Source organism: Aulonocara sp. 'chitande type north' Nkhata Bay, linkage group LG13 (assembly GCF_057382095.1).
Source record: "Aulonocara sp. 'chitande type north' Nkhata Bay isolate Kocher_YH1m ecotype deep benthic linkage group LG13, A_spYH_male_GT1.1, whole genome shotgun sequence".
Classification (NCBI taxonomy): Eukaryota; Metazoa; Chordata; class Actinopteri; order Cichliformes; family Cichlidae; genus Aulonocara; species Aulonocara sp. 'chitande type north' Nkhata Bay.
In genome coordinates, this window is record NC_141356.1 from 28,963,230 (window position 1) to 28,990,817 (window position 27,588).

Below are 27,588 nucleotides of genomic sequence, written 5' to 3' on the forward strand. Positions count from 1 at the left end.
CACGTTTTTGGCTAATAGCTCCTTGAGAACCAAACTGCTGGTATAAAAATACAATATTATGTTTGTGAAAATATGCTGTCTTTTTATTTTATCCTTGAATCATTCATATGTCAGTATTAAGTGGGTAACGTACAAAAACATTTCTCTGAAAATGGTCAGACAAGGACAGTACTGAAAATGAGTAAAAAAGCAGCCAAAGTCAAACTTTGAGAGACCACAAGAATATCCAAGTTAGACTGATTCATTGGAAGCAAAATATGACAGATATATCCTATCAGGACCTAGGGACTTCTAGTCCATTGTTCATTGTTCACTGTCTTTTTTCCATCTCATCTATATAATGCAAAAACAAGTGATGTGTTAGGAACTCAAGCTAAGTCCTCCATGGCCTGTTTCATGGCCAGGTCTGGAAAAGTAGTAAACGACTTATGCTACAAGATACACAGACCTCGCAGGTCTTTAAAATGGGATAATGTTTCTCTGCAGTCAATATTGCTTTTGCCAGCTTAAGGCTCAGTCCATTCAGTCTTCTATAATGAGTGACAAAATTTCTTCATCTGTAGCACAAAACTGAAACATGTTACTGGCATAGTTTGGATACTATATTCATTTTCTGTAGTGTTGTCTTCAGGACTAAGAAATGCTGCTTTATATGCTATTATATTACATATTTAAAACACAACACAAAAGGGGCTAAAGCCTCTGTAACATCAGCTTTCAATACATCCAGACTTTCATTATATATATAGTGTTTCACTCAGTATATTCAAGTTGCATTCAATGTATTCAGACTTTCATTCAATGTATTTGAATTTCACTGAATACACCCAGACTTTAATTTCATACTGTGTATTCAAGTTTCTTTCAGTATATTCAAGGTTCAATCAATCAACATATTCAGATTTTTATTCTTTTATATATATATATATATATATATATATATATATATATATATATATATATATATATATATATATATATAATTGCACCATAAAGAGGGAAACACAGATAGATAATAATAATAATAATGATAATAATAATAATAATAATAATAATAATAATAATAATAATAATAATAATAATAATAATAATAATGGATTGCATTTACGTAGCGCTTTTCGAGACCCTCAAAGCGCTTATGTAGATCTCTACAATCTAAGACTTGATAAAAAAATAGAATACATACCTGATATTTACAATGTGAACTGTGCCATCATTAACATGATTTAATGTAGTAATCCATGTAACCTCTTCCTCTTCATTACAGCAAAAAGCATACTGAAACATTAATAGGGAGCTTCATGGGCTTTTTATTTCATTACAGAATATTTGTCTTTCGAGAGCAAAAATGACAAAATATACTTATTCAGACAATACACAATAAATTTAACCTACCTGTAAGATTCCATCGAGGATGAAGAGTTTCATGAAAAAGAAATCACCGTTAACAGGTCCTTGGTCCACATATAGTATAGTTCCTTGGGCCACAGTGGTTTGAAATCTCACAATTATGTTGTTGAGAGTGCTGAGGTCAATACCTGGAAACTCCAGGTATGAACTCCCAAAATAATGAAGGTAGCTTGAATCTAGGACATAAAAAAGAAAGACAGATCAATTGGGAGGAAAAGGTAAAGGACTGAAGTTTCCTGTAAATTCCACTGAGAATCTCGACTGATCCCTGAAAAGAGAATTCAGCTTTTCATTTGGTTCCTCTACAGGGAGGTTTAGTGCATGGAGTAGGATAAAGAAAAGGCCCTTAACAATTTTAAAGATTCAGAATGTGACACCTGAGCAGGGCAAGTGGTTGCGCCACTTCTACTACGGACTTCCTGTTTTTTCTGCCTATGTTGCTTCACGAATGTAGATGCAATCTTTATCCATCAATTGATCTTGGAAATATGGATGGAATACATTAAAAAGAGATGAGAGGACAGTCAAAAAAAGATGCAAAAAGTGAATAATTACTATTTTGAAAGCAGATGAAAAGACTTTAAGGACTCTTCAAATATTTTCTCTTTCGCTCACTGTACACTCATACTATAAATAGTCTTATTTGCCAAAAAGCTGTGAAGCATGCAAATGGCACTAGATTAGGTGAAAAAGGAGCCTTGGCTGAAATGAACATATTCATACAAGTTTATTACATGCCTCATTTTATAGTGGAATAACTTGGCTTATATCATCCATGAGAATGGGCAATTATGGGGTATTTCAGTAAAAGTTCCACTGCCCGCAAGCTTATTGGGGGTAGTGACGCTGACAACTTTAAAAGACTGACTGAGACTGCAATTGGAGAAAAGCATTAGGGTGCTCATGCTCAATATATTTCTCATTTGAAGGAAATATTGGAATTTGTTGCAGAAAAGTCAAAGCCGAGAGCCTGTTAAAATGAAAGGCGTTACTGGATGCACCTGTCTCATACTCTATTGGCTCTCATCTTAGTTTAAGAAAAATATTATACATATAAAATTTTAAACCAGAGAAATCAGACACTCCTTTAAAGTTGTTGCAATGATTAATCGGGCAGTTGCAAGTGAGACCTTTATCAATATTTGTTAGACGTCAAGTCCTAATAGGCCAGACCTCCTTTGATCTGACAGCTTGCCCCTTAGGACATTTGGCAAACAAGCTAACCTAAATACCTCCATTTTCTTTCAAGAGAAGTATGGCCAATACCCTGAGGAAAAACACACGATAACATAAAGTAGGAATTATAAGGAACAGACCTACTGCGGTGTGTGAATTAATGAGGATAAATGCATGCAGCAACAATGCGGTGCTGTCTACTGCTTCATTCCTGACAATAGGGTTTGCCAATGCTGATGATGGAAAATTACCCCTCAGAGACAAAGCTATTCATTAATTTTAAAGCCTTGTTTAGTCTGATGTAGTCTTTGATGCAGTCTGAGGCTGCTGCCAGGAGGCAGTATCACGCCTCATTAGCAGTTAGCTTCAGTCTTTTCCTTCAAAGGTCTCCTGTTTTTACCACTACCTTACACTCTCATACCAGATGTTTTTTGGGGTTTTTAATGCGAATGCCTCAAGTAACCAGTCATGCTAAATCTAAATAGTATATGTACACAATGCAAACTATCTTATATTTTCTCACTTTCATATCCTGATAATGCACCACTAGGTTTCTCTTTTTAAAAAAAAACAAAAACCCCACAGTTAACATTACTGCTGACCAAGCAGTTTGCCACTTCTGGGAATATTGGTTGATACAAATCTCTGAGATCAGATTTAATTAGGGCCTGTCTTAATACATGACCATAAAGGAGGTTAGAAAATTGGTATGAGTCATATTTAATGTAACATAGAGTGGTGGAGCGCCATGTTGCAGCACAAAGTGTAGGTGGAAGCCAGACAGGTTAAAGCAGGAGATATTCAACTAGAAAAATATATTTGGAGTAAATGTGAACTTAAGATCACGTAATAGGAGGATAGACTCTGGGCGGTGAGAATTAATTGATATAGACCTAATGTCCCATTTATTTAAAAAAGGCAGGATATAAGTCCTGTTTGGTCCCTGATTTATTGGCTAAAGTAATAGACTGACTGATTGAACTTGTCACAGGACAGAGATATAATACTGCTGAGGATCATTCCAGGACCTCTGCAATTTCAGAGCCCTGAGGGAACAAAAAAGGTCATTGTGTACTTGGGAAAACTGGCTGAAAATATCTTATATTCAATATACCTAATACAAGAAGACTTAACTGAATATATTTACACTGTAGACAATAAATGAATCCTGTAGAGAATAATTCCTAAATATAATGCGTTTTTAAATGTAGTGTCTAATTATATCTGTGTTGTCTGGTTTTAAAAATAACAGATACAATTACACCAATGCACTGCACTGACAGTTACTGTACAGAAGCAGAGGCCATAAACTAGAGTTGAAATGATAAATTCAGACACTGCCTTTTTCATCTTACTGAGCCTTTCCTCCATGAATATTCATAACTCTGCATATCTTGTGAGTGTCAATATGACTCACTGGCAAAGCTGTGTCACTGAATATATCAGAATAGTTATAGGCGTACTTACCATGCACCGTCATCTAAATTACAAACAAACTGAGAAAAAAAAAAACCAACCCAAAAAACAAAACATAAACGCGTGGCACTGAGAACAAATGCATGTGCGTTAAAAGGAAGATTAACAAGGTGACTGCCTCGAGACAGGCACTGCATGTTTGAAGTGATTCACTTTTCACTCATCAAGTTGATTTTGAGGAACTTGAGTAATTTCAGTTTTGCTACATGTGGCAGGAAAAGATAACAGCTTCACCTGTGCTGTAGTGATCACTTCAAGGAAAGTCAACCAAATCGTGGCTTAGCGGCAGTAAGCCTCCCTCCACCAGCAGTGTCCTTTCTAGATTCTCATCAGTTCTCACACTGTAGAGAATAAATACTGTGGAGCTCATCATTGCACGTGGAGCGAGAGGGGGAAAAACATATAAATAAATAAATAAAACCCTGAAGACAATCACCTCATTCTGGGAGGTTTATTCATTTTTTGTTGCTAGTACTGCTTTGAAACTGAACTAAATCAAAATAAAGATGAATATATTTATCTACTGGCAATATTAATAGGTTGTTTAATTTACCGGAAATTCACTATCCACTCTATATTTAAATTCCCATTGATTTCATATATTTGAGAGGTTTGGGGAGTAGCTTTAAGTTTAAAGGAGCACTGTCTGAGTCTATTTCAAGCATCACCAAGGGCACTGCATGTGTTTAGATGGTGACCTAGTTAGATAAACTCGTGAGTTTCTGGGTCCCCTTACTTTAAAACTTATTTACCTTCATTATGCACGTATCGCATGTAAAAGAGGTGGTCGGGTTGGTTTTTTCTCCACCGCTGATTGGTGTTTACATTTAACCCCTTCCAAACTAACGCACGGGAGGAGGGCTGGATCAGGTGCGGCAGGGAGGACTCCATTATGTTTGGCCCACAGTGATTTTCAGAGTGCCGCACCGAATTGGTTCAAGCTTGTCTGTGTTCAATAGGTGTGTTTTACAGTTCTGTGAACAGTTTCAAAGGGAGACAGACCTCATCTGTCACAGAGTGACAATCTGCCCAGTGTTCCGAATTCCTCCCCTCACATAGATGACTGAATCCAATACCAACAATATATATCACATTGTGTTCTGTGTCGATCATTTGAGTGTTAAAGGATATAGCCCGAAATAATGATTGGACTTGTTACTCTTTGAAATGACTGTTCTCAAATAAAAATAGAAAGGGTACTTCAGTGGCAAATGCGGAACTAGATTTCAGCAGGATTTATTTTTCCACCACAGCTGCACAAAGTATAACAAGCTCCAAATCAAACCAAATATATCATCGCCTGCTATGTTCCAAAGACTCTAAAAATCACATTTGGAGTGCCAGCTTAGTGGGAGTCTCCCTGCATTGGAAACTGGCAAAGCTTGTGTTTGGTAGGAAGGACAAGGGAAGGATAGATTTGTAATTTGTCAGAAAACCAACCATCAGTACAAATTAATTGCTGTAATGGTTTATCATTTTAAATAATTTAATGTCACTTTTCAAAAGACATAACGTTAATGGAAGTAATAGCATAGTAATGGGAGCTATGACTCGATTGAGAAGTGCTAATTTAAGTTGATACACTGCCATATTTGAGTAGAACTGCCATTAAGATTCCATGCGTAATATCTGAGTCTGTGCATTGAGCTCTAAATATAAAATAATACAATAAAACTCACGATCATATGGAGTTGAGGTTCTTTTTATGAAAAGAGCCACAAGAAAAGTACGTAGAACCATCCTAAAAATAAATAAATAAATAAAAATCCTACCATTAGGACCAAAAAGTCAGAAGATTAGAAACCAATTTGAACAGAAGCAAAAAAGGAAACTCTAAATGTTTACAGCCTTTCAAGTTGTTCGTTTGACTTTCACAAACAACTAAACTGCATTTGAAGATTATTAGGATACTGCAGCATCCATCTTCATCCATCAGAGCCCAGAGGAGTACTCAGATATTTTACTTTTATTTAAAAAGCAATACGGCAGTGTCAAATTACTTCACTATAAGTAAGGCCTGCAGATAAGATCACATGTAAAAATAAGAAATGAATTAAATGTTCAGCAGCTCCTTCCACTCTACTGAGATAATACGTTTCTACATTGAATCACTTTATTATATACTCACCGGTCACTTTCTTAGCTAGATCTGTTCAACTGCTCGTTAACACAAATAACTAACCAACCAACCATATGGCAGCGCTCAGTGCATTTAGGCATGTATATATGTATAGACGACCTGCTGACGACCCTATTCTGACTGAGCATCAGAATAGGGAAGAAAGGCAATTTTAGTTAAGTCAAATGTGACATGATTATTGATGCCAGATGGGCTTGTATAAGTCAGAAACTGCTGATCTACTGGGATGTTTCTGCCCAATCATCTCTAGGATTTACAGAAAATGGTCCGAAAAAGAAAACACATCCAGTGAGGAATAGTTCTGTATGTGAAAATGACTTGTTGATGCCAAAGGTCAAAGAAAAATGAATAGAAAGATTGCTTCAAGCTGATAGGAAGGTGACAGTAACTCAACCACGGTATGCAGAAAAACATCTCTGAATGCACCTCAACACCTCAAACCTTGAAACAGCAATAGACCACAATGGGTGCTACTCCTGACAGCAAAAAACAGGAAACTGAGGCTGTTATTCCCACTGGCATTGTCCAATTGGACAACAGAAGATTGGAAAAATGTTGCATGGTTTGATAAGTCTCGATTTGGGCTGTGACATTCGGATGGTAGAGTCAGAATTTGCTGTAAACAACATGAAAAAATTTATCCATCCGGTCCTCAACGGTTCAGGCTGGTAGTGTTGTAGTGTAATTTTCACCCCCTTAATACCAACTGAACATTTTTTAAATTTCTCAGACTATCCGAGTATATTCCAGACCATGTCCATCCCTTTCCGATCATAAGTGTGCACATCTGGTATCTTGAAGATGATATTGAGTTCACTGTGCTCAAATGGCCTCGGCAGTCACCAGATCTCAATCCAACAAAGCATCTTTGGGATGTGGTAGATTCACATCAAGGATGAGTAGTTGACAAATCTGCAGCAACTGTGTTATGCTATCATGTGAATATGGAGCAAAATCTCTAAGGAAGGTTTCCAGCACTTTGTTGAAGCCGTGAAGAATGAAGGCAATTCTGAAGGCAGTACCTAATGAAGTGGCTGGTGAGTGTATATGTTAAGAGGTTAAGACTGTTCTGCAGTTTCCACTCACTTGAGTCAGGGTCACATGACAAATGAGAGGGGTTGCGATACGATTAATGGGACAGGAAAGAAGAAAATGCAGCTTTTTTTTTCCTTTTAAATGAATAACAGAATTATACATTTCAGTTTTTAGACTTTCATGTTGTATCCTTAAGGATGAATTTACATGCAGCTATGTGAGGGAAGTATCAACAACTCCTACTATCTAAAACGCATAAGAAACCACTGGCTTGCTCCTTAGCGATGCATTTTTCATAAACTTACTGTGTCTTATGTTTATGTAAAATCTTTATCTGAAAAGTAGCTTGTAATTAGAGCTGTCATATAAATGTAGCAGACTGGAAAACACTTCTCTCTGACATGAGGAGGAGTATTATAAATTCTACATCTTCACTGACTCCCGCCGCCGCATGTCCTCACATGAATGCACAGAGCCGTCCATACCTGTGGACCCCTCAGCTGCTGGTGCCGGGAAGAGTGTCGGCATCGGCACTCTGGGTGTGGAGCCGCGAGTGATGTTCTCGACTGCAGTCGCCAAGGGAACAGGATCCATAACAGGAGGCAGGCAGCTGACCTTGTTGATGCCATCTACACAGGAAAATGCTTCTGGACACGGATTCAGCAGGCAATCATCATAGTTGTGCTCACAGTTACTCCCCTGTGTATGTGGAGATGTGGAGATACTAAGTGGAATGTAATGTTTACAGCATAAATAATAAAAGACAGTGCTATTATGTAATAAAAACAAGACGGTTTAAACTAAAAACAAATGCTAGTAATAAACCAACAAAGTCAGGTTATTTTATAGGATTCAAGTTGCCCATACAGTGTAGCAGTTACCAAATACATGAAGTGGTGCATTTTTAAAAAGCATTCACTTTTCCTGCATTGAAAATGCAGAGAAAAATGATTAGAGCATAAACAATAAAGAAATCTAAGTGGTAAAAGGATTCAAGAGCTGAAGGTGCAGGATGGTAGCTTTTTAATGGGGGAAAAAAAGAGAAACACCACAACGTATAGAAAGGATAAGGTGGAGAGGCTCACCACAAATCCAGGACGACAGAAACAGGTGTAGCCATAGCCTGGATCATTCTGAATGCATATCCCCTGGTTGCAGGGCTGTGGAAGGCACTCATTAATGTCATCCTCACAGTGAAGGCCTGTCCAACCTGCCAAGAACAAAAGCCCACAGAGTGCCGTGGTGAGCCCAGGCTCTCCCACTTCCACCCTCTGAAGTGAATATCAATCAGATTCTCTTACATTGATTTGCTTCTTTTTGGGTTCACACACATACATAGACAAGAAAAGGCTTTCACTAAAGAGTAAGATGCCACATACATTTTAATGAGCCAAGGCAGTATCGTCTTTTTATCACTGTCTTTTTCAGTACTGTATGACTACAAATTTCTCCCTGGAGAAAAAGGAGATGACTTTTGAATGGCTTTGAGGTACAGAAACTATGTAGGCAGTAGGGTAACCTTAAGTGGCAGTTTGTGCAGTCTCTTTTAATCAAATATGTGCATTTTAGAAGTATTAAGGTAGTTTTCATGTAGTAAACTGGACTCTAGCACCTATCAGAAAAAAAGGCTTTTAGCTTTTAGTTCACTTTAAAACATGACGTCTTATTTAAGGCTGTAGTTTAGTAATCTTGCTCATGAGCTACAAAGGTTGCCTGCAAAAGGTCTTACAAAAGGGAAAAAAAATGCTTTGGTTGCCTCATTTAAAAAAAAAAAAGATTTGAGAAATTCACAGGATATCTGAGTGACTCACCTGGCCTGCAGTGGCAGATGTAGCTATTAATAAGATCTTGGCAAACTGCTCCATTGTGGCAGGGAGCTGAGCAACATTCGTTAACATCCACTTCACAGAAATCCCCCGTGAAACCTGGTGGACAGCTAAGAAAACATCATACTTTAAAACCTGTGAGGCTGTCTCACAGTGCTGTCACTTCCTGCTTGTGGGTTTGACACGCTGTATCCTAGAACTGCTTTTGTTATTACTTATCAAACTTTTTCAAAATTTTACAGTTTTGAACAGAAAAATACAACTTTGTGCATTTCAGTGAAACAGAAATAAACCAAACTACTATTGTACTCATCATAGTAATAACCAAAGCCCTATATAGAACGAATCACCCCATTTCCAGCATATTAGACGGCCCATTATGCTGGAAATGAGCATAATAGGGCTGCTTTAAGAAGCACACTCCTGACTGCCAAAGATGCTGTTTATAGTTAGATGAAATCAACCCGGACTTTCCACAAGTATTCATTAATTTCTTATATAAACCCAGAAGCTCACTGTGACAGAGGAGACCCTTTGCCAGCACCGAGATGTTGATTAATAACAATTTATTCCACAATAATAAAAGGGAAACAGTAAAAAAGAATGACAATATTTCGCACTAGAAGTCTGCAACACACTCACATCCTGATACAGCTGGTTTTAGCTAAGTGGGTCTGTTTAGGGAGTTTTAGCAAATCTAATGTTTGTCAGCATTTGGTGGCCCCCGAGCAGTCGGGGGGCCCAAAAACAGATGAGTGAGATTTCTGCTCACAAGCTGCTTATATAACAGAATTACAGGGGCAAAACAGGAGGAAAAAAGATTCACGGTGTACCCCTTGATCGGGATCTCCACCAAAATGTAATAGGTTGTTCATTTGGTCCTCAAAATTGCTTCACTGCACCACTCCTAAAACTCCACCATAACCACTGTGTGTAATGGCTGCACATCATAGTATTTGTTTAGATTCATTGATCTGATATGTCAGTCTCTGGTGATAATAATAATAAAATAATCCCCTCTCCCATGGAAACAAGTTAGAGTGAATGTCAGTTGTGAGGAAGTGTACGAAGTGGACAGGCTTGTATGATGTCAGCCAAGTAATCCCGCTACAAAAACATAACCTTGGTCGAGGTAAGCTTGGTTCCTAAAGAATCCAAAACACTCGCTGCAGTGCATAACATCCACAGATACTCAAAGTGAAAATATGAAGGTGTGGTAGTTGTTTGACTTGGCTAATTACACAGGATAAGCTACACCTCAAGCAAAGACGGGTAACATTCAATTCTGCGGCTGTCATCTCTACTTGCTTTAAGATTTGTACAAGAGCAGTCATTTTCCAGATGAACAATGAGCTAGATCGTGCATCAAAGCTACCCCGGGCCAAGGAAGCCCAAGGTCTGCTGACTCGCATGGATTCCCAATTCACGGTCGCCACACCTCAAACCCACTCAACATCTCTGGGAAAAAATTTGATAACAGAAAATGTTATGCATCCACTGAAAACTGTTTCAGTGGATGCTAACAACACTGCAAATTCCTTGTAGCTTGACAAGATTTATTGTCTTAATTTTAGCCAGATTATCTTGTCCATCTTGTTTTGAACATTACAAGCTAGTTTCCAGTCTCATGTGTTAGATGATTAGACTTGTTTCAAGTATATATTACTTTTTTTCCTTATTTAGTCTGTATATCTAAAAATGAACCATTTTACATTTATTTCAAGCAAAAATAGCTTTTAGATAGAGTGTAAAACAAAAATTATCTCAAAATAAGAAACATTCACCTTTTTCCTTGAAATAAGAAAGTCACTCATTGGAAGGTATTTATTTCAGGTTTTTAAAGAAAGGACATCTTCAAGGTTATATTTTGTCATAACATAGACACTGTTTCTGAAATTGACTGGGTAATATGACGTAAAATCAAGTAGGTCTTCAACATCAGTCAGTTCAGTTGCTTGGGCAAGGTTGGGAATTGCAATTTCATAGGCAAGAAAGTCTTTGTTGAAACCCAAGGTTTCATACACCTGGTATTCAAAACAATAAAGTACACTATTAACAATAAAAATGTTTTTTACAAGTCCAAAGATAGGGTTTAAACCATTTGCTGAAATGAGTATAAGAGACCTGTCACAGATGTATTTGTTTCCATGTAAAATAAGCCACTTTACTCTAACGGCATGATGTATAGCATCTTCAATCCCCAAAAAATCTACAACCTTTGATTGCAAATGGTCCATATTAGCAACCTCTGATACAGGACCTAGTTCTTTCTCATTTACAAATATCGGATGCTCAGTTCCTGCTTCACTTTGGCAACACTCCAGCAGCTGATTGTGGTTTACAAGAGACTTGCACACATTCTTAAAGTTTAATTTGGATGACCATTGTTTAAAAAAACTGTGTTTAGACTCGAATCTCATGCACATATGACGTATTACAGGTCCCAGGGCAATAATTTGAGAGGGAAGATGCAGCATGTAATGTTGCTTTGGTATTACATTTTTTTCTGGGAATAGTTGCCTGAATTGTTTAAGATGATCTTCTATCATTTTTTTTAGTTTGGACACAGTTTGTAAAGACACAACTGGGGCAAAAAGTATTTTAACAATTTCAATTAAATCCAAAATAAACTGGATAAAGGGATTTTTCTCTACAACACTGTACAATAAGAATGGCAAAATCTTGATCAATATAAGCATTTGTCCAGAGGATTGTTTGAGTCTGTTGTCACTTGAAGCTAAAGTAGCAATACTAATTGGTGAAGGCTTGTCACGTATGTCCACTGATGAAAAAGGAAAGTTCTGCATGGCAGAATTAAACAAGTCCAAATCCAAATTTCCAGATAAAACAAGGTATTTCAACACACACTTAATTTCCATTGGTGCCACTCCTTCAAGAATTACATGCATAATATCCTGTGGCATCTGCTCTATGAGATTAAAACCTGGGAAATCAACTAATTTGCTTTGTCTATTTATGCCAAAAGTCGTTTTGAGCGAGGATTTCAAAAATTCGGTAGTTGCCCTTTCTATTTCAATGCACTGCCTAATGTGTCCGTCCAATGTCCGTCTGGTGAAACTATGTTCATTGAAATTTTCTTGCATTTCATCAAAAGTACACTCACAATGACGACATTTGCTATACGCAAAACCAACTCCTTCCTTAAATCCTGCAAGCTCATGCTGGGCAAGAGTGTCTCCACACACAGCAACAACTGCTCCGTTTAAATAAAATTCCCCATTGACAGTGTTAATCATAACACCATCGTACAGTAACTTCAAGTCCTCATTGATTCTCCGCAGTATTATATCTACCCCACACTCATCTATGTCCCTAGACTTTGCGATTGCGAGAAGTCTGATGGAAGCCAACTTTGATCTAAACTTAGGGTCTATGTTGCCTAAGGTGTAATAAAACATTAGTAGTTTATTTACACTCGCACGTGACCCTAGGGGGTTACACATTTCTATCTCATCAGAATAGAGTATCAGTTGTAAAGCAGAGTTCTTCTTTGAAAACAGTGGGTGGGTTTTGAAAATAATTCCATCATTAATGTCATACAAAAAACTGGCGTTGGGGCAACTCTGAGGTCCAGCACTGAGCATGTCAAATAGTCTTGAATTGGATAAAAGCTGTTTCAAACTTTCAATCAAAGGAATGTAGTAGAAAGACTTGTTTTTGATTGCAAGAACTCTCGATTCTCCCTTTTTAACTCTACAGGCATAATTGGAAATGATGATCTCCTCAGGTGTGACAGGGTTGAAATGCATCTGTGTTACACGGTCCTGTAGGTTTGAAGCTGCACATATGGGAAAGGGATCCTGAAAGTTGTCCAGTGTTGAAAGAACTTCTTGTTGTAAAGGTCCATTGCTGTCAGGTTGCCTTTCAAGGATGGTCTTTATTTTTCCACTCAAGGACATCAGAAGAGCTGTTTGATACTGTTGGACACCAAGGACAATGTTGTTGACACTCCTCTGATGGGGGAAAAAAAAAACACATCAGAGACATGAAAGCGTAAATAGAAAATATAACAGAAGCAAAATGCAACTCTATTTCTTTAGCTCAAATTAATGAGCCACTGAATGTTGTAATTTACCAGTGGAGCAGTAGAAGAAGAAATCAGCCAATAATTGGCATTGTTTTGCATGACATGCCACATGCATGACTCACGTGGCACAAACACATTGCACCGAGCAAGATGGAGGAGCATGAAAGGTTACAACAGAAAAAGTGAACAAATGATTGCCTCATTTATTTTTTTTATGTAATTCTACTTCATTTGTCTTTTATGCCTAAAAGTGAACACATTTTACACTGTTAAGCCTATTTTAAACTGTTGAGTGTGCCCAGAGTTACATACATTGCAGTGAACTGCACAACTCTTGTGCTTAACTTCTTCGTAATGTACATTTGTTCTTAATAACTTATATAGGTGAAAGTAATAGCTGAATAAAACCAGCGATGAAAAACAATCAATTAATTGCAAAGATAGTGGACAGATTATGAAAAAAAAATCATTAGTTGCAGCCTTACATTGAACCAGACTTATTAACAAGTTAACAATGACACCCCCATAATATCAGATGAAGCAGTACCTGTGATAGGTGGCATTGCTCCCGCACACCAATAGCAAATGCAGCTGCACATCTGGCAAGATCAACAGTTTCTCTTTTACCCTACAGGACAAAAAGAAAAACAATTGTGTAAGAAAAATGACTCACTCAGAATGTGTTTCAAATTCCACCAGATGCAAAACAAAACAAAGAAATATTCCAAACTGTTGTACATTTTTGCTATTAAAAGATTCATACTACAATGGATAGCTAATGAAGCTGCAAATGTTATGAACAATTTAAGAGTTATTTAATGAAACTTAACCAATCTTTATGGAATCTACTCTGAAGTTAACTGAAAGAAAAATTTGAAAGCTGCTTGGTTCATGGAGCATCTAACAACAACCAAGGCAGGTACACAACACTGGTAAATAAGTTTATTTATTATGTTTAAGTATGGTAACTAAGCCTACATTGTTGTGCAAGCCTGAATTTCAGCGGATTCATGCATTTGAAATTCAGCACTGGCCTTCATACCTATTAAAATATTCTAATCAAGTAGTTTATCTTAGAAAACACATAACTTTAAAACTATAATTTTCACTTGAACTGAGTACATTTCTGAATTGGGGTAACTGTGCTTGGTTAAGGTTAAACAACACACATACATTTAAAAATTCGCGCGCGTACACACAGAAACACATAAAGTACATTACCTGATTCTGACGAGGTGTTTGAAGCTCAGCCGCGTCTTGCTCCATCACGTTCTGACTTTCCTGTCGCTCCTCCTCCAACACCTCCGATGTTACTGGGGGGTCTAGTGGTGGTGGCTCTACTTCAGTGCCATTGCCATTGCTAACAGTTTGTCTGGGTTCGGCAGTATAGTCGGCAAAAATGGCTGTACCAAAATTTTCGCCTCCTAATACATTTGCATCGGATGAAGCTGTCAGCCATCCTGTAGGCGGGTTCCCAGTGGAGATGTATTGTGGATGTGTGCGTCTGAGATGGTGGTAAAACGAGTTGAAAACACGGTAATCCTCGGCGCATCCATCGACTCCACAAATGACACGGAAATCTGGACTGCGACTGTGTGCAGTATTAATGTGACTTAAGAGAGACTTCAATGTTAACGCCACAAAGACGAAGCAAATCACACACCTCCAACAGGCCATTGTATTAGACTAAAGTCAAGCAAAAAATATGTTGCAGTGTGGAGCTGTTGCCGCGCTAGTTTGGGAAATACCAAGTTCATGGGGGGAGGGGGGTATTACAAACTGGAGCTGTAAAAACAAAAAATGGTCACAAATAAGGTAAAATGAAATAACACCTATAAGAGTTTATTTTAAATCAATGAAGAAGAAATTTACCTATCATACTGACTGTGTTTTATGAACGTACAAACCACTAAATTGTATATAGAAGCAAAAATTGAGATGTGCACCCCCTTCGTGTTCCATGTTAGTTGCTACCCAACTCCGTTTGAATTTGGAGTCACAGGAATCTTCTGCACCTGAGCATTGAAAGAAAAACTGTAAGAGAAAACTTCGTCAAGAAAGAGAGGTAAGCAATTTTAATTTTTCGAATGTAAGTAGTGTGTAGTCTAATCACTGTTTTAAAGTCAAGCGGACAGAATAATAAATTTAATTTGAGCGCGGGAAGGAGTAATGTAGCATGCTAACGGATGCTAGCGTTAGCTTAGCAGCCCTCGCATGTGGTTCAGAGAACATTATTTAGTGAAGTATCTACTGTAATGTTGTGAGAATTCCTAGCTATGCTATTTATAAGGGGCAGTATTAGCCGTTTGTATTAACTTAAGTTTTTTTTTTTTTTCTTTTTTTTTTTTTCTTTTATTAGTAATATAAACATACAAACAAAATGCACCATATATTACAGATTCAGAGAATAAACATTTCTTACATATTAGCAACTTTCATATATAGTGAAAATAAAATATAAAGATGGGGTCACATAAATTAATAGATTATTAACTCACTAAATCAAAATCTTCTACAAAGGAAACAAAAAAAGCAGCCTTTTTCTTTTTAACTAAAGTCAAAGATTTAACCAACAGGTTTAGGTCGTTTTTCCAGTGAGCCAGTGTTGGTTTAATCTTAAAAAAGCGACATTTATGTATAAAATACTTACACAAGATTAATAACACATTAACACCATAATTAGCTTTCTTTTCTTTCAAAAACACTCCAAACATTATCATATTTAAGGTAAATGGGGTAATTTGAATCCCACTGGAATAAAGCCAGGTATGAAAATCCAACCAAAATATTTGTATAAAATTGCACAAAAAGAATAGATGGTCCAAATCCTCCTCTTCTGTTTCACAAAATACACAATTACCCGTTTCTATTTTGAATCTATCACTAAGGAGTCTATTTGTCGGGTAAATTTTATTCAAGATTTTAAATTGGACTTCTTTCCCTTTAGGAGGGATAGGGAAGGTGATATAATCAGTTCTTATTTTTTCAATTTCTTCCCTTTGGAAATCTTTTAATATGTAATTACGTCTAAGTAAATTTGGAGAATAAAGACTCCTTAATGAAGATCTAAGAAACTTATTGTTGCATTTAACATCACAAAATCGAATACCATCTATATATAATTGCCTTAACTTGGGGGAGATGTCAGAATATATTATATCATTTACAACTATGTTTTTAAGTGACAATGGAATGGATTTTATAACCCGATTAAATTTACTTTTAGAACATTGGATATTAAACTTTTGGCAAAAATCTTGATGTCCTAGAACATGTCCTTCCTCATCTACAAAATGGGCAATTGCCCAAACACCTTTTGATAACCAATCTTGAATAAAAATAGATTTTCTGTTCATCAGTATATATCTATTGTTCCAAATTGGGCTATTATGTGGAGTGAAATTATGTTTAAATAACATTTTCCAATAAAGAAGGACCTGTTTATGGAATTCAGAGAGTTTAGCAGGTAGCTTAGTAATTTCAAAGTCACACTTTAGGAGAAAGTCGATACCCCCTAGTGTGTTAAAGACCTTACTTGGTATAAAAAACCAAATGGAGTGTGGATTATTTAGGAAGGATTTTAACCATTTAAGTTTCAAAACACCATTCATTATGTCAAAATCAATTGCGTTTCCACCGCCTTCAATGTATGGTTTAACCAAATCATCTTTAGATATATAATGGCACTTATTCCTCCAAATAAAATTAAAATTCAAGCTATTAATTGTTTTAATAACTTTATTCGATATTGATAGAGAGTAAGCTGGATATATAAATCTAGATAAACTATCCATTTTGGTTAATAATATTCTTCCAAAAATTGTGATGTCTCTTTGTAACCACTTATTTAGGATTGTCTTACATTTGTCAACATTATCTAAAATATTTACTTTTTCTAAGACTTTGTGATCTTTTGAAATTGTGATGCCCAAATATTTTACCTCCCTCTTCACCTTTATATCGTACAGTAATTGTGAATTACACTCCTTTAATGCCAATAATTCACATTTATTTAAATTTAACTTTAAGCCTGAAGCTTTTGAGAATGTAGTGATTATTTGTTTTACCAGGGGAATCTGATGTTCATTTTTTAAGAAAAGAGTAGTGTCATCCGCAAGTTGACTAATTATTAAAGAATTGTCCATAATCTCAATTCCGGCAACGCTGCTGTTTTTAATTAGAATTGCGAGCATCTCCACAACCATTATGAACAACAACGGAGAGCTTCCACACCCTTGCCTAATTCCTCTTTTGACGCTAAATCTTTTACCAGTGCCATAGCCTAATGACACAGAGCTATTTATATCATTATACAGTATATCTATTATCTTCCTAAATTTATCCCCAAATCCAAATCGAGTTAGTGTTTCTAAAATAAAAGGATGTTCTACTGAATCGAAAGCTTTATAAAAGTCCAAGAAAAGAATAAAACTGTCATCACTAATCAGATCATTGTAGTCCAGTAAGTCTAAAACCAATCTGATATTATTATGAATGTTCCTGTCTTTCAAAAACCCTGATTGTGTCTCACTAATTATACTTGAAACCCCTTGTTTGAGCCTTGTTGCAACTGAGCTAGAGAAAATTTTATAATCTGTATTTAATAAAGTTATGGGCCTTAAGTTATCCAATTGTCGTTTATCTTTGTTTGGTTTAGGAATTAATGTAATTAATCCTTGTTTCATGCTAGACATCAATTCTCCCTTTTCAATACTGGCCAGTATAGCTTTGAATAAAATTTCCCGTAAATCTTCCCAAAAAAATTGGAAGAAATTAACTGTAAGCCCATCTGGACCAGGGGATTTATTAAGTGCCATTTTCTTAACAGATGCATCTAACTCTTCAATTCTGAAGTCAGATTCACATAATTCCTTAAATGATTCATCAATTTTAGGGATCAGATTATCTATTTGATCAAAAAAGACATCACAATCTGCTTGGGAGAACTGTGAGGAGTATAAATTGGAATAGAATGTATAAGTTTCATTCTCCAAAATTTTAGGGTCGTCACATTCAATGCCATCAATTAACAGAGAAGATATAAAATTTATTTTCTGTCTGCTCTTTTCTAAATTAAAAAAATATGAAGAATTTCTTTCCCCCTCCTCAATCCACTTGGCCCGTGAACGCACAAAAGCTCCTTCTGCTTTATTTAGGTAGAGCTGATCTAATTTAGTTTGCAACTCCATAAGTTTACTCCTTTCTTGGGTATTTAGATCATCTTTACTACAGCAATAAGTAATTTCTTGGAATAATTTACATTCATATTCTCTTTGCTTTTGACTTATGTTTTTACTGAATTGAATACTAAATTCTCTAATTTTGAATTTAATGAATTCCCATTTATTGATATATCCTACAATTAGATGATCAGCCATAATATCTTTTATAATTTTTTTGACTATGTTGCAGTAGTCTTCATTTTGTAAAAGTTTGGCATTGAACTTCCAATAAGTTCTTTTATTTGATTGTCTAATTTCCGATTCTAAGCACAGTTCAATAAAGCAATGATCAGATAGAGGTGCATTTGACATTGCAACTTTTACAGTGTGGCTAAGAATGATGTCACTTCCTAGCCAATAGTCTATTCTAGATTTACAAGCTCCATTTGGTTTAAACCAGGAAAAGCTCTTAATTTCTGGATTTCTTACTCTCCAAATATCTGTCAAGTTGTTATTAATCAAAAATTCTATAATTAGGTTATTTTTTTGTGGTCTACCTGTCCTTGAGGGCCATCTATCAGTCCATTCATCAGGAGTCATATTCCAATCACCACCCATTAAAATGTATTCTGTAGGGTATCGACCTTTAAGTTCAAAAATATTTGAAGTTATATCTTCTAACATAATTTTATTCTGACTTTCATTGTTATATCCATAAACGTTGACTAAAATGAAAAACAAACTTTCAACTCTCATTACAGCAATCAACCAATGACCATTCAAGTCAGTTCGTTGTATTACAAGATCCCCGGGAAAGTTATTGAATAAAATTGCTACACCCCCCGACCTCATTGAGCCATGGCTAAACAGGATTTTGCTACCCCATTGGTTTGACCAAAAAGATACATCACTATCAGATGAATGAGTCTCTTGTAGAAAAATACAGTTTGATTTTTTACCTTTGCAGTACAAAAATAAGGCTTTTCTTTTAACAGATTCTCTTAAACCCCTAACATTTAAAGAACCAAAACAAATGTTAACATTCAACATGAACTATAGACAGAATATCACTCACCACGTGAGAAAAAGAAGAAAAAAAAAGAAGTACTAAATGCTGAGCTCCTCAGACCGCGAACAAGTTTCCACTATTTCAGTTTTTGTCATTTTTAGTTCTCCTGTCTTTCCTCAACTTTGCGTCCATCAATGAAGGCATGTGGACCACGAAAGTAGGCTCGTTTACCCGCACGTCTTGCTTCCTCCACCAGAGGCCATAGGCGCTGTCGATCTTGTATGTCCTCCTGCGGCAACATCTCCGCGAAGCTGATGCCTTCTTGCTTGCAGGTTGAAGAGTCTTTGGTGCGCCTCCACAATTCTTCTTTAATTCGCCTCTGTGTGAATAGAATAATGATGTTTCTGTTTCTGCCATCAACTCGTTTCCCTAAGCGGTGGACAATATCAACGGCCTCTTCTAAGTTCAAGTCAGGGGCAATCTTCTGAAGCGTTTGCAAAACCTTCACTCTAATGTTTTCATCTTTGTCTTCCTTCACCCCTTTCAGTTTTAGGCACCACCTCATTCGGTAGCGCTCTTGTTCTCTCACTCTTCTTTTCAAGTCTTCATTTTCTTTAAGCAGCTGTTCATTCGCATTTGCCAGTTTAACAACTTTCAATTTGCAATCAACTATCTCTGCAGCATTAAACTCTACAGCCTTAGCCAAGCTGGCAACCATAGCTGCACTTTGTTTGTTTTGTTCCTTGATATCCTCCAGTTGTGCTTCAAATTTTTTGTCAAGTCCCATAATGGCTTCAAAAATAGTTTTATTGGAGATATCATCTTCCTTCTCTGAAGATTTTGTTCTTTTCTCCTCTGGCGGTTGTTTTGAAGGAGTTGGCGGCGCCGAGTCTGTTCCCCGTTCTCGCTTGTTTAAGCCCACGTTGGCAGCTTCAGTGCTAGCATAGCCATGGTCACTGACTTTAGCATGCGACGACGTCTTAACAATGGGGTTTGACGGCACAAATTGCAGCTTTGCATTCTTAATAACCTTTTGGGCATCCATAGTTATAGTTAGAGTGGAAAGAGAATAAAGTTACTTAGTAAATTTTGCGGTCTTTCGGAGCTCCTGAAAAAACACGACTGTTCAAGCCGCCATCTTGGTGCCTCCTATTAACTTAAGTTAATAGGCACACTGAGAATTTCTTTCAATTAGCAAGAGAGCTAATTAACCACATTCAGGGTTTTCCAATTGTCTTTGACTGATTTACTAGCTGCTTGAATTCCCTCACAAGGTGTGGGTTTAAATTAATATTTTGATATTAATTGGATTTATTAAAGTGGGCTCAAAACAGTGTTATTCAGGAATCAGGCTGGTTGGTAAAACAAGTAGCGCTGTGTATCGATTCAAAATTGAAACAGAAGATGGCAGCACTGTATGTACAAGGATGCCAGCTGCCGTTAAACCCCGAAGAAGAAGCTGTATCCCAGAATTCATAGCGCGGCCTAGCTCAGTTTCCAAAAATGGCGGAAGCTAGTTAGTTTTAAAATTTCTCTTATTACTCTTTCTAGGTCACAAAATAAACGTTTAACATATTTTCAGGCGAGAATGTAGCCGTGTAAACTTCAAATATCTGGACAGTTTATCAAGACACCACATATTTTCAAAAGCGCTCCGACGTTTTCGGAGACGTCTGTTACCCACTAGCTCGATAGCTAGCCGGGGTTTAACGCTCACTAGAGCCGTGAGAACACCGGACTCCGGGCGAACCATTTTCAAAACCACCGCCGTCTTTCACTACTCAGGTGAAACATGATATACAAGTCACTTAAATAACTTAAAAATGTTATTGTTTGGCTTTTTTCAGTATTTTATTTGTTCCTGAGTAAATCGGTTTGGCTGAGATTAAAGTTATAGTTTTTACACAGCTGAATAAACGTCAAGCAGACAGCTGATTATCAGAAGTGTGAGATGCTGGAGAATATACTCCGGTGTCCTTTTATATTTTAGATAGCAATGAGCAATCTGCAAATTTCTTTAAAATGTAATAAACTATCATCTTGCCTTTATTTTTAGTTAGCACATACCTTAAACATTTAAAGCTATAAGCTAATGATCGTTATGTAAGAGCAGATACTGCTGGTGCAATAAGCTGTACATTTTACGTCCAATGGATGCATGATCTGGCAGCCCTAGTCAGCATAATCTTATTGATGAAATTCAATGACACAAATCTGGGTGAGTAAAAGTTCACCGGGCAATATTGTATAACCCTTTCAGACCTCAGCCGGGCTGTCTGGACATTTCTTTTCTATAATAGCTTTAAAAAGGGTAAAAATGTTGAACAATCAAAACGATTCTTTGACGTGAATCAATTTGATTCTCATGGGACTCAATTAAGATTCAACTTTTCAAATGTTTTTAACATAACACTAATTGTAAACATTTGTCTTGCAGGTGACTGAGCAATGGAGAAGCTGGATGATGTTACAGTATCTGTCCTTAAAGGTTATATTTGATAATATATTTGTGTGTATATATATATATATATATATATATATATATATATATATTAAAAAACAGTTATGTTTGTGCAGTTATGTGCTTGCACAGTTTAACTGGTGTTTGTCTTTTTGTTAGCTGCAAGCATTGACGAGCGCATGCTTTTAACATTGACCCGTGATGATCTGAGGGACCTTTTTTCTGGGCCTGAGCACTTTCTCAGAAGAAAACATGTGTGGTCAATAATTCATCCTGAGGTATTATGTAAAAAATATTTAGTTCAACTAATCTCCAGAAAGTATGCTTTTATTTTAGCAGTACTTGACATTTTTATTTTCTCACCCTAAACCAGGAAGACCATCCGCTACCACAGAAACCTGAAACAACTTCTTCACCCAGGGTAGTTGCAACAGGCCCTCCAACTGCTGATGCTAATGTAAGCCAGCTGAAAACCTTGCAGCTCCCCAGTCCTCCGGAATATGTTCTGTACACCGACAGTGAGTTGGAGCAATGTCGAAAGAGTTACCTGGAGTTGGCCTGCTCCGGCAGGGAACAGGCATGCGTCATGTCAAAAGAACTGAGATGCAGATTGGTGAGAAATACAATCACAAGTATGGTGTCCCTTTTGAGAGCAAGCCAAGGCCAAATGGAGCAATACCCCTCTAAGACCGAAATCACTGCAATGGCTAAAAAAGTTGTGGAATATTATCCTATGCTGCAGGATAATGATGCAAGCGTAAAACACGTAAGTTCTTGTATTTGTGTCTCATATATAAATCATTTTGTTTTGTTCAGGGGGCATGATATATATGTATTTTCACCAGGAGAAAAGGCTGCAAAATATGAAAACACCAGTAAAAAGGCAAGGACCAACACCGGAGAGGGGACGGCCCAAAAGAAGGCTCACTGACCTCTACCCAAGGGATGAAGAAGCTGATGATGAAGATGCTGATCGCAGTTCTTCCAGTGGTGCATCTACTCTGTTATCACCTGTCAGAAATTCTGACAATGCCTCCACTTCATGTGAGTACATACTAGTAATTTTGTAAAATGGTTATCAACACACAGCCAGTAGTAGCTAATGTTTTGTGGAAGTCTACTTCAGTAACAATGAAAAACCAAAATGCTCTTGTACTTCTCTCTATCTTAGCTGACAAGGATAGTCGGCAAATACAAGCAAGACATTACAAAACATTACAAGAAATGTGTAAGAAGGCAAAACCAAACCAAGAAGATGTGTCCCAGCTATTAGACCTCGAGTTTGAAGCCAGAAGATCCTTCATTGACTCAGACACCATGAAAGAGGAGAACAGAGCTTGCCTCATCTTGGATGCATATCCATGCTTTAAAGAATTGCATCATGTAAGTTTTTGGAAGAGTTAATAAATAATCACTTTAATTTCAAATATATTTGGTGTGGTAGTAAAGTTATTTTGATTTTATTTGTCTACTTATTTTTTTAAACCTATTGTAGGCGTTGGGTGAGCTTCGCAGAATTTTGGATCCCCACAACAACAAGTTCATCAGTCAAGTAAAACTGAGATGGGAAGAATTCTGCTCCAGGGTAGAGTTCTATGGTGTGTCAAAGAAGGCAATGAATCCACCAATGACCATGGACAAAAGTAAGTTTTACCATTTGAATACAAAGTTCTCATCCTTTAAAATTTATGTTTATGAAGGTTTGTTTCTGCTTTGTCCAGCTGAAGCCCACCTTGCACTGATGAAGGCTCTTCCTCTTTCCCACACCTGCCCATCCACCAAAAAAGATGGGGAATGCTTCTGAAGCATTTCTACATGTCCTGAAGGTAAGTTTTATAAAATTTGCTTATAAAGATCTACAGAAAATTTGGCAAACAAAATATTTCGGTCAAACATGACTCAAAAATGCTTTTTCAGTTTCAGCCGAAAGACTTAAATCTATAATTTATTGTTTTCATTAATTTATAACGTATTTAATGTACACGAGTGTGGTCACATAAGGAGTCGCTTGATAAACCATAAGTCAAAACTACTATAAAATGTGTGTAACCAACAAAGAACAGGATAATGACATCTCCAACGTTATGACCAAATCCCAGCAAAAAAACATACAATTAACATAAGATGTTGACTGTCATGTCTTTTGTGTCTTGCAGCCTACAGAAGATCCAGATGCTGTCCTCCAGAAACGAAGCTTGTCATGTCCAGTAGTGATGTTCGATGGCTGCAAGTGTGTCATTGCTGTTGGTAATTTACCAGTTACAACATTTGACAAAGAAAAAATTGGTGAGGCTATGATATATGTGATGGCATACTTTTATGCACTCCATCTGACTTACCCCAAATGCGTGGCAACCCTGCTGTCTGTCATTCAGACAGAGGTTCTCCAGGATGCCATTCATGAGCATGACACTACATCATCTTACAGAAAAGCCCTGGCAGAATGGCATGCATTTATTGGAAAGTAGTGTGTAAATTTCAGATAAGATTAGGAGAGGGCACTTCTGTTTTGTTTTTGTTTGTTTTTTTTTTCAATCTGGGTCTTATTTCTAAAATGGAAAATGTTCATTTACTCACCCAGACAAGTTTTGTGGTATTTGGTGTCATTCGGAAGAAATTAGAATCTTTGTGGTCTTCCTATGTCACTCGTCAATTTTAATGGGGCAATGGCGAAACCTCTAAGGCTGTTGAAATGTTGAAACCACTTAAACTCATAATGTTGGACCTGTACTGTTCAATTGTATCTTTATTATCTGCAGGTTATTGTTAAAATGGACAAATAAAGATGGACACTTTTACTCTGTTTCAGTTTTGTTTTGTCCTTAATCAGCAATATAATCTTAAAGTAGTGTTTAGCTAAATTTAAAAAGAAGAAATATCTTTAAAATGATTTAATGTACTAGTTTTTAGATTATTTGCCTTGATTTGTTTGTTAGAATAAGTGTTTTATGCCTATTTTCAGATTTAATTTCTTCAACATTTTACTTAGAACAAGTGGTTAAAGCTTATTTTAGGTTTCAAGCCATGATTGGTTGCCTGGAATAAGTGTAAAAGACTTATTTTTAGCTTTATTATCTTTATTTGTGGCCTACAATCAGTGGTTAAAGCTTATTTTAAGTTTCAATTGTTCTAATTTGTTGCCTGTAATAAGTGTAAAAGACTTATTTTTAGCTTTATTATCTTATTTGTGGCCTACAACAAGTGGTTAAAGCTTATTTTAAGTTTCAATGTTCTAATTTGTTCCCTGGAATGAGTGTAAAATACTTATTTTTAGCTTTATTTAAATCTAGATATTGTTCTTATTTCAAGAAATCTTATTAAGAAAAAAACACTTACCCCATGGGCAGATAATTTCACTTGTTTTAAGCAAATCTTCACCAAAAATAAGTGTATTTTTCTAGTATTAAGGAGGTGGGTTTTTGCAGTGAAGTGTATGTTGTGTTTACGAGGCTCTTCTGTTACAAACTGCTGTCTATAAAGCCCAGTCCATGTAATCATGTAACAGTAGAAAATGGGCAAACGGTTTAATGCGTGACCTCTTGGATGACCATCATTACAGAGAGAATGGAGTGGTTTTGAAGCCCATTTCCTGAGCAGGTGAACAAGTGATGCTTACCACTTTGCACATAGCATGCAAATATAACAACCCTCTGTAATAGAGGTACTTTGGACAAAAAAATATTGCATGACTGATTTAATATTTAAGCCCATCATTCAGTGTATTAGCCTAATCAAGGCCTTTGTATTCAAGTGGAAACCCCCACCCCAACCCTAGATAAAAACAAAATACGCTTGGAAATGCACTAACAACTGTAGCAAATCCACATGCTAACTTTGGAAGTGACAATTATACAACTAAAAGTCGCAGATAGAGTTACTTTTGTGGCTGATTTTATTGAATATTTGCAGGGGTTTCCCTTTCAGACGAACACTTTTTGTTTCTAATACTTTTGTGATATAGTAAGTTTTAACTCATTTTAAATGCCGTGGGGAGGTGTTCTCAGAAATACACCTGTGGATGGCTTAAAGCTGTGAATGTGGTGGTAAAACATTGGAGCTTTAAGCTCTAAATCCTATGACTTTCCAAAACATTGACTGTGGAAGACTCAAATTAACTTGCTCAGGTGGGCAAATTAGCATTAGTACGCAACAGCAAAACTGCTTAGATTGGAGTGTAATGTTCTGCAGGTGAAATTAGCGGATCAAAAAAACCCGACCCAAGAAGTCATCTGCAAACCAAAATCTTACTATGTAGGCAAATTTTTCATGTTTCTCTTCTGAAGCAGTCTGGCAATTCAGATCAATGAGGGGCAGCCGCAATAGAATCATTCTATTTTTGATGTCCATCCCTGGCAATTATCCACTGCTTCTGACACCATTGCCTCTTGACACTCCAGAGAAATTTACACTCCTAATGACGAGCACCACAGTCAAATCAGACACAAAACAAGACACTCTTATTGCCGGCATTAAATTTAGTGCAATTTGCAGTAAACTGCATGCCATAAACTTTAATGAATCATGTTTGTGTGAGTCTTTTAAATACTTTCCTTCCAAATTGTTGTGGAGCTCTTACAAATATTGTCACAGCATCTGTTGAGTAAATCCCGACACGAGCTTTTTAACACCAAAAGAAGGCCTTGGCTGGAACAGACAATTATTAAATCTGGTTCTTGAAATGTTTTTTTTAAACAGACAGCTCTGACCTGCATAAGCCTACGGGTATTGAAATGCAAAATACTTTCATGTGGTAATTGTTTAAGGTGGTGAAATGCACAGGATAAGCTACACCTTGAGCAAAGAGAGGTACAGTCCTTTTCGCAGATGCCTTTCCTACCAGTTTAAGGTCAGATGGCGATGCATCAGAGTTTCTCATTTCTTTGACTTTAATATTTACCCGCAGCTTCACACAACATTCAGGAAAAAAGACGCTGCACACATTAACACATTTATGTCATTAACACATGGATTTGGCTAGGAATAATATTTCATGTTATTCTGCACACCCACAGGTCAGCTGTACAGTTCTATACAGCAGACGTGTTCGTAATAAAGCAGCCTGGCTCTGCATAAGTAGAAGTGGGTGTACAGACAAACTTTGCCCTTAGTGTGCACATTTATCTGTGAATGCACGATATGCATTGCCTCCTTGCAACATATATGCAAATAAACCTTAAATGAAGGGAGCGTCGTAAAAACTGCTGCGGCGAGGCATTTTGCAGTTCAGCACCTCAATATAACGCTCAGAAAGTGCGGCAACATATGTGGAGTTGTGGTTGTCATTGTCACATAAATCATGACAGCGAGCATATAGCAGCACATCAGCGAAAGGTTAGACAATGTAATTAACTGCGAGGCATTCAGGGAGCGGCTGTGTCAAATCGGCACACTCTTACTACATACACCTTGTATTCAGATACACTTCATCACTCCAGGGATGACATGCCTGCAATTAAAAAGTAATGATTCATTTTCTACCGCTGCACTGTGAGGCAGAACAGATGTAATGCAGCGCTATTATTCTGAGACAAGATACTTTTAATTTTTTTTTATTTTTTCACAGATCAGCAAAATCTTGATGCTGATGTATACAGTCAGAAATGTAATTTAATATTTTGAGATATTTAACCTGCCCACTGTCCATGAGCGGTTCAATAAGCTCCATTCCCTTAAGCTTTCTGGCTTCGATGGTGCGCTAGTTAGCCAGAGACACTAATGATTGAAGGTAACATTAGAGTATGTAAACACACAGTCCAATACTCCTTTCAGTAGCGCCACACACAAATCATCAGAGAAATTCAAAGCTCGCCAGGGCTGTCACGCTTTGATATGGTTGTATAGCTAT

General features: G+C 36.8%; 2 protein-coding genes and 1 pseudogene across 5 annotated transcripts in view; 1 reads left to right on the forward strand and 2 right to left on the reverse strand.

Annotated features, from left to right (window-relative positions):
- eys (EGF-like photoreceptor maintenance factor) overlaps window positions 1-27,588 on the reverse strand; it is a 196,468-nt gene that overhangs the window by 77,723 nt on the left and 91,157 nt on the right. For both annotated transcript variants that reach the window (XM_086259752.1, XM_086259751.1), the window contains 5 exons: window positions 9,049-9,173; window positions 8,323-8,447; window positions 7,723-7,936; window positions 1,396-1,586; window positions 1,187-1,278 (listed from right to left, as the gene is read on the reverse strand). In XM_086259752.1, coding sequence (XP_086115878.1) covers window positions 1,187-1,278; window positions 1,396-1,586; window positions 7,723-7,936; window positions 8,323-8,447; window positions 9,049-9,173 — 747 coding nt within the window. The remainder of the gene's footprint in view (window positions 1-1,186; window positions 1,279-1,395; window positions 1,587-7,722; window positions 7,937-8,322; window positions 8,448-9,048; window positions 9,174-27,588) is intronic.
- LOC147316339 (uncharacterized) lies at window positions 10,598-19,422 on the reverse strand. Of its 2 annotated transcripts, XM_086259756.1 has the most exons (3): window positions 14,333-19,422; window positions 13,659-13,739; window positions 10,598-13,037 (listed from the first exon to the last, which is right to left on the reverse strand). In XM_086259756.1, the coding sequence occupies exons 1-3, from the start codon at window positions 14,786-14,788 to the stop codon at window positions 10,893-10,895; spliced, it is 2,682 nt and encodes an 893-aa protein (XP_086115882.1). In that variant the 5' UTR covers window positions 14,789-19,422; the 3' UTR covers window positions 10,598-10,892. The 2 variants fall into 2 exon arrangements, with proteins under 2 accessions (XP_086115882.1, XP_086115883.1); XM_086259757.1 differs by lacking the exon at window positions 10,598-13,037 and having other exon boundaries at window positions 13,075-13,739.
- On the forward strand, window positions 19,516-24,565 carry LOC147316340 (uncharacterized; annotated as a pseudogene). Its single transcript, XR_015124468.1, has 8 exons — window positions 19,516-21,770; window positions 21,903-22,021; window positions 22,117-22,509; window positions 22,589-22,787; window positions 22,915-23,126; window positions 23,239-23,386; window positions 23,465-23,569; window positions 23,900-24,565. The product of XR_015124468.1 is annotated as an uncharacterized LOC147316340 (transcript).

Excerpts from the sequence above, each read along its gene's own strand:
- LOC147316339 (XM_086259756.1), bottom strand. The coding sequence starts at position 14,788 with ATGGCCTGTTGGAGGTGTGTGATTTGCTTCGTCTTTGTGGCGTTAACA. Across the intron at positions 13,740-14,332 it reads AAACACCTCGTCAGAATCAG|GGTAAAAGAGAAACTGTTGA; the intron begins GTAATGTACTTT and ends TTTGTCCTGTAG. Across the intron at positions 13,038-13,658 it reads AGCAATGCCACCTATCACAG|AGGAGTGTCAACAACATTGT; the intron begins GTACTGCTTCAT and ends TTCCCCCATCAG.